The sequence below is a fragment of the Oreochromis niloticus genome, linkage group LG3 (assembly GCF_001858045.2).
Source record: "Oreochromis niloticus isolate F11D_XX linkage group LG3, O_niloticus_UMD_NMBU, whole genome shotgun sequence".
Taxonomy (NCBI): domain Eukaryota; kingdom Metazoa; phylum Chordata; class Actinopteri; order Cichliformes; family Cichlidae; genus Oreochromis; species Oreochromis niloticus.
Window position 1 is genome coordinate 58,524,138 of NC_031967.2, and position 6,937 is coordinate 58,531,074.

The 6,937-nt window shown below is 45.6% G+C and overlaps 1 protein-coding gene across 1 annotated transcript; it reads left to right on the forward strand.

Moving 5' to 3' along the window:
• The first annotated feature begins 531 nt into the window (after positions 1–531).
• LOC106097161 (E3 ubiquitin-protein ligase TRIM39) lies at positions 532–6,249 on the forward strand. The gene is made up of 2 exons (XM_013266885.3): positions 532–650; positions 4,379–6,249. Exon 2 carries the CDS (start codon positions 4,388–4,390, stop codon positions 6,044–6,046), a length of 1,659 nt encoding a protein of 552 aa, XP_013122339.2. The 5' UTR covers positions 532–650; positions 4,379–4,387; the 3' UTR covers positions 6,047–6,249.
• The last annotated feature ends 688 nt before the right edge of the window (positions 6,250–6,937 follow it).

The following is a 6,937-nucleotide window of genomic DNA, read 5'->3' on the forward strand; positions in this document are numbered from 1 at the left end:
AGAATTTTAACTTGTTCCACTGGCAGATTTTCTTCACTTATTTCAAGCTAAAATATTTATTAGAATTCAAATTTAGACTGAAATAAAGTGAATAATATTATTTTATTATTACATTGATGTAGCACATGGTTCAGTTGGCTTTGTATAAACATATGTGTTAGAAATGTTCTTCAATCAGCTCTTTTTACTCTCTTACATTTCACAGCCAGAACTTTTTTACTTTTACTTGAGTAAAGAAGTTGAATTAGTACTTGGAGTATTTTTTAACAGTAGTACTTCTACTTCAGTACAGACTGTGTGTACTTTTACCACCTGTGTCTGAGACCTCCTTCAGGGTCCACCTGAAGCTCTCAGTCTGCTGTGGAAAAAGGAAATCCAGGTGAGTTTCTCCTGATCACCTGAGGCCGTCATTACTGTGTGAACCCACTCCTCACTCCTCACTCCTCCCACCCGCTGCACACAGTCACTGAGTACAGACCAGCTGATACCTGTAAAGGGAAAGGCAGGAAGAGGCGGAGCAAAGGAGAGAAGTTCAACGTCATTTTGCAGAAGTGAAAGTGTGAGAGAGCAGCAGCAGAGCTGCAGTCGAGTCCTGTTTGTCTCTAAAAGAAGATTCACTGGAGTCCATCAGGTTTCTCTCAGCAACAGTGGTGAGTGCAGCTGATCACACTTCCTGTTTCTACACAAATCTTCACTCTGTTCTCTTCATCAGGGCTCTAGAGCGCCACCTCATTTCTCCATGGAGCGACTTAGGCTGCGTCCACACTACACCGGATAGATTTGAAAACAGCGCTCCGCGTCCACAGTAGCGTTTTCAGTCATTTTCACAGAGTTGTGCGTCCACGTTGTCACGGCCGAAAACGCTTACGTTCCAGTCCTGCGCATGCGTGAAACGCAAGACGATTCGACCTGTCTCATTTCTGTCTGACGTTTATTTACTTTCTGGCTGTTTGAAACGTCGCGGCAAAAGGTGGAGGAAAAGCACCGAGTTTTTTAAATGGACTAACAATGAGGTGGAGTTGTTGCTGCGAGTAACACAAAAGTACAAAGTTGCAAAAGTGAAGGAGAATTAAAGAATTTGAAGAAAAGCTATGTGGAGCACGTACAGACTGATATTAATCTTTAATAGGGCTGTCAAAACTGAGAGCACATAAAACAACTGCTGTATAGAGATTGACAGACCACGTGACTTTCGCGCATTGCATGCCGGGAACTCGAGGCAAAACAATCCAAGTACTGCATCAAATGCAAGCATTTGCAGCACTGCAAAACGTTCATTCTCCGGTTCCAATACCTTCTTGCTTTTTCTTTGCCCCCCCAAAAAGTTATGTACAAAACTAAGGAGAACAATGCCGGACCGTACAAAGACAGACTTGATGAAAAGTCAAAGAAAAGATACGAGGAAAAAATCAAAGGAGTGAAAGGGTCAGACCCTTACGAGCACACAGAGTGGACAAAAGACGTTAGCGTGCTGCCCAACTTTCACCACGCTCATATTTATAATTATACGGTTCTTGGAATGAGTGCATACACTCATGAAGTTTAGTAACTTCAGGTCACTGCAACAAGCCCAGGTACAGTTTACCGATGGATGGGTACAGGACCTTGAAATGCACCGTGTAGAACGAAAGACCATCGTACGAACAACGGCAAGTTTACCAGTCTCACAAATCGTCTTCATAAATACACATTCGTTAACCGTTTATTACTATAACCTTTGAGCTCAACGGTAATTAATTGGTAGTGAAAATAATTTCTGGTAGCATTACAGAAATGTAGCAGTGACAATAATCAGAATCAGAATCAGAAAGGGTTTTATTGCCAAACGTTGAGCAGGTTTACAACATTAGGAAATTGCTGCGGTACTTAGTGCAAACATACTGTCATATAGTGCTTAAATAGACATAAAATAAGAATTAAAAGTGCTAAGTAGTTAGATATGTACATGAGTGCAGGTGGTGATCAGTGCCAAACATGGAATGATGCAGTGAACACAGTGTAGGGTCATGTGTTAGTGGTGGGAACAGTCATATGGTTATTGTTCATGAGTCCAACAGCAGAGGGGAAGAAACTGTTCTTGTGGCGAGAGGTTCTGGTGCGAATGGACCGGAGCCTCCTGCCTGAGGGGAGCAGGTCAAACAGACTGTGTCCAGGGTGAGAAGGGTCAGCTGTGATCCGAGCTGCACGCCCCAGTGTCCTGGAGGTGTACAGGTCCTGCAGAGATGGGAGTCTGCAGCCAATCACCTTCTCAGCAGAGCGCACAACACGCTGTAGTCTCTGTTTGTCCCTGGTAGTGGCTCCAGCGTACCACACAGTGATGGAGGAGGTGAGGATGGACTCGATGATTGCAGTGTAGAATTGCATCATCGTCCGTGTTGGCAGGTTGAATTTCTTCAGCTGCCTCAGGAAGTACATCCTCTGCTGGGCCTTCTTTATGACGGAGGTGATGGTGGGCTCCCACTTCAGGTCCTGGGTGATGGTGGTACCCAGGAAGCGGAATCAGTCCACAGAGGTGATGAGGGTGTCAGTCAGGATGATGGGGGGGAGTGGGGCTGTGTGCTTCCTGAAGTCCACAATAATCTCCACTGTCTTCTGGGCATTCAGCACCAGGTTGTTGTGGCTGCACCAGGACACCAGACGTTCAACCTCCCTCCTGTAGGCAGACTCATCCCCGTCCGAGATGAGTCCAATAACGGTGGTGCCATCTGCAAACTTGATTAGCTTCACAGACTGGTGGGTGGAGGTGCAGCAGTTGGTGTACAGGGAGAAGAGCAGAGGAGAAAGAACACAGCCCTGAGGGGAGCCGGTGCTGATGGTCCGGGAGTCCGAGATGTTCTTTCCCAGCCTCACATGCTGCTTCCTGTCCGTCAGCGCCAGCCTTGCTTGTAACCTGTATCACCAATTATGTAATGAAAAATGACGTATTAACTACTACAAAACACTGACCTTTGTGGGAATGCTTGGAGCAGACTAACATGTGAGCTGGAGTGTTCTGAGACGGTATATTTGGTCTTTGAATGGCTGCAATCCAGGCCATCCGTCGCCTCTTTGTTACTTCAGAAACATGGCTCGAACAATTTCTCTTCAACAACGTAATCCGATAACAACCGATCTCTTTACCCGTCGGCTTCCTGTGGCTGTCATGCGACCGGCGATTGCAGTTAATAATACAACAGCTTCTTGCCATTTTTTGTGTTTCTTTTTATCGCTGTGTAACTGATTTCAATTGAAAGCCTGCGTGCGCTAGTACCTCTTGCCACGGGTTCCCACAATCCTTTGCGGTTTTACCCCTCAATGACGTCACATTTTCAATCTCTATAATACCTTTGTTTAATTGGTCACATGACTGCATCACATGACTAACATGCAGCATCGTTTTAGAAAGTCTCTGTTTTCACTGTTCACACTGTGATGCAAACGTCTCCAAATGTTTCATTTTCAAAATGTTTTCCTTGGAGAAAACGGCGTCTCAGTGTGGACGGGAGGCCAAAACGGAGAGAAAACAGTGCTTTTTCAAACTAAAACGCATTAGTGTGGAGAAGGCAGGGCTCTCTGATTGGCTGTGGTCCAGATGTTCCTGCAGGCCTACGTGTGTACGTTTGAAAGTGCAGGAGGTGAGCAGCCTGATAGGAGTGGATGTAGCTGTGGGTAATGAGAAAAGATGAAAAGAACGATTGATAACTTTTTCGTTGAGGCCAGTGTTCTGACACTGAGCCATCAACCTCTCAGTGTCTAACAGTCGAAGAAGCTATTGAAGAATCTTGTTCTGTGTGTGATGCTGCTGTCTGCTCTGTTGTGTCTGAGATTGTATGTACAGCTTTGTATGTGCAGGTCCATGGAGGCAAGTTTTGTTCCTATAATCCTCTCTGCAGACTTTCTGACTCTTTGCAGAGCCTTCCTCTCTGTCTGTGTAGTGTTTCCATACCAGACAGTGATGCCTGCGGTGAGGATGCTCTCTATCAGTCCTCTGTAGGCCCGGGTGAGAGGGTGGTGGTTCATGCCAGCTTTCCTGAGCAGCCTAATGAAATAAAGCCTTTGCTGGGCTTTTTTCACAGTTGCTGTAGTGTTGAGAGTCCAGCTCAGGTCTGATGTAACCTGCAGTCCCAGGAATCTGTGGCTGTTTGACCTCTCCACATCCGTCCCTTTGACGATAAGAGGCTGCGGGGGAGGGGGGTTCTTCCAAAAGTCCAGTATTAATTCCTTGGTCTTGTCTGTGTTGAGGATGAGGTGAAGAAGCTTCTCTGATGGAAAGAAACTCAAAGAAGTCCAGACGCTTTTCTTTCCAAGCTCCTCAGACTACTGACGCTTGTTTCTCTCTTTTTAAAAATGAAATTTAAAGTGAATTTTGAATCAAATGTTTCTTTTCTTTCTCCCTCAGAGTGCAGACATGTCTGCTGCCAGCAATCTGCGATCTGAAGATCAGTTTCTGTGCTCCATCTGTCTGGATGTGTTCACTGATCCAGTCTCTACATCATGTGGACACAACTTCTGCAAAACCTGCATCAGTCAGCACTGGGACATGAATCAGAGCTGTCAGTGTCCCATGTGTAAAGAGACTTTCTACACTAGACCTCAGCTGAGGGTCAACACCTTCATCTCTGAGATGGTTGCTCAGTTCAGACGTGAAGCTCAGCAGAAAGCCAGCAGCAGCAGCTCAGAGCAACAAGCTGCCAAACCAGGAGAAGTTCCCTGTGACGTCTGCACTGGAACCAGACTGAAGGCCCTGAAGTCCTGCCTGGTGTGTCAGACCTCCTACTGTCAGACTCACCTGGAGCCTCATCTGACAGTGAAAGGTCTGAAAAGACATCAGCTGATTGATGCTGTGGAGAACCTGGAAGGCAGGATGTGCACGAAGCACGATAAACTTCTGGAGCTGTTCTGTAAGACCGACCAGACATGTGTCTGCATGCTCTGCTCTGTTTTAGACCACAAGAACCACGAGTTTGTTCCTCTGAGAGAAGAATATGAAGGAAAGAAGGCAGAGCTGGAGAAGACAGAGGCTGAGATTCAGCAGATGATCCAGAAGAGACGACTGAAGATTCAGGAGATCACAGAGTCGGTGAAGATGAGTAAAGATGCTGCAGACAGACAGAAAGCAGAAGGTGTTCAGGTCTTCACTGCTCTGATGGAGTCTGTTGAGAGACGCCTGAAGGAGCTCATGAAGGAGATCGAAGACAAACAGGAAACTACAGAGAAACAGGCTGAAGGTCTCATCAAAGATCTGGAACAGGAAATCTCTGAGCTGATGGAGAGAAGCTCTGAGGTGGAGCAGCTCTCACGCTCTGAAGACCACCTCCACCTCCTCCAAAGCTTCTCCTCCATGAAAGCTGCTCCACCCACCAAGGACTGGACAGAGGTCAAAGTTCATCCACCATCATATGAGGGGACTGTGGGGAGAGCTGTGGCTCAGCTGGAGGAGACAGTCTGGAAACCCATGAAGAAGAAGCTGTTAGAGGCTGAGCTGCAGAGGGTGCAGCAGCATGAGGTGGATGTGACTCTGGATCCTGATACAGCTCATCCTGATCTCATCCTGTCTGATGATGGAAAACAAGTGTATCATAGTGATGTGAGGAAGAATCTTCCAGACAACCCAGAGAGATTTTCTAGGTATGGTATTGTTTTAAGAGAGCAGAATTTCTCTTCAGGCAGATTTTACTTTGAGGTTCAGGTTAAAGGAAAGACTGACTGGGATTTAGGAGTGGCCACAGAGTCGATCAACAGGAAGGGAAAAATCACAGTGAGACCTCAGGATGGTTTCTGGACTGTAGTGCTGAGAAATGGAAATAAGTACAGTGCTTGTGCTGGTCCTTCAGTCCCCCTCTGTCTTCATCCTGGTCCTGAGAAGGTGGGGGTGTTTGTGGATTATGAGGAGGGTCTGGTCTCCTTTTATGATGTAGGTGCTGCAGCTCTGATCTACTCCTTTACTGGCTGCTCCTTCACTCACAAACTCCACCCATACTTCAGTCCCTGTCCTAATTATGATGGTAAAAACTCTGCACCTCTGATCATCTGTCCTGTTAGTCAAACTGAGTCGATCAACAACTGATTTTATTTGATGAATGATTGATTTTTCTTGAAGTGAACAAATGAACATATTGAGTGTAAATCCTCTACAGTCTCCATGTTTCTATAGAATCTGATCATCAGGACTCTGATTCACACTTTGATTCTCATGGAGTTTGATTTGAACAGAAGAAAAGTTGAATCAGGAAATGTTCCCACTGATGGAGACTCGAGCTGAAGAGCAAATATCAGAGAATAAATGTCCAAAAGCTTCATTTACAATAAAGTTTGTTCAATCAGGGCTCGCAAAATCGCTAGCCTGACGTCCCGGGGCTAGCGATTTTTCCAGTCGGGCTACCAAAATCTATCTCTGCGCTGCCCGTCGGGCTATCATAGGAAGGAAAAATATATGTCAATGCTTTTGCATTTTTCCGGAAATGTAGCTGGGTAATTATGTCATTGGCATCGGTGAGCCACTGTCAATATGTGACATATTGAAATCGCGTTTGAATTTGCGCTTGTTTTTTGCTTTCACTTTGCAATCGCGCGAACTGTGTATAGAGAGCGACAGTACTGATTGGTGAGTGACGGTAATTTGCGCACCAATTCCTCTGACATCGTCTTATCGATCGTTATCTTACTATGCAAACATGACAAGTGAACTCTCCCGCAGCAAGCTTAAACATGTGAGAGGTTGATCGTGCAGAGAATTGCTGAGCGTTATGTGAGTGCGTGTGTAAAAGCAGCAGGATATATATTTTAGTTCTGCTGAGCCAAATAAGACCGGTCAGGGTGAAGAAGTGACAGCCAAGAAAAGCTTACCACAAAACGGAAAAGTTATGACAAATCAGACTATAAGGCAGAAAGAAAGTGCAGCTTTATGGTTTCATGGACAAAATAATTTCTGTGGCTGCAATATGACAAGCTAAATAAC

What these genes read in the sequence shown, in the direction of transcription:
- LOC106097161 (XM_013266885.3), top strand. Translation starts at nt 4,388, where the DNA reads ATGTCTGCTGCCAGCAATCTGCGATCTGAAGATCAGTTTCTGTGCTCC.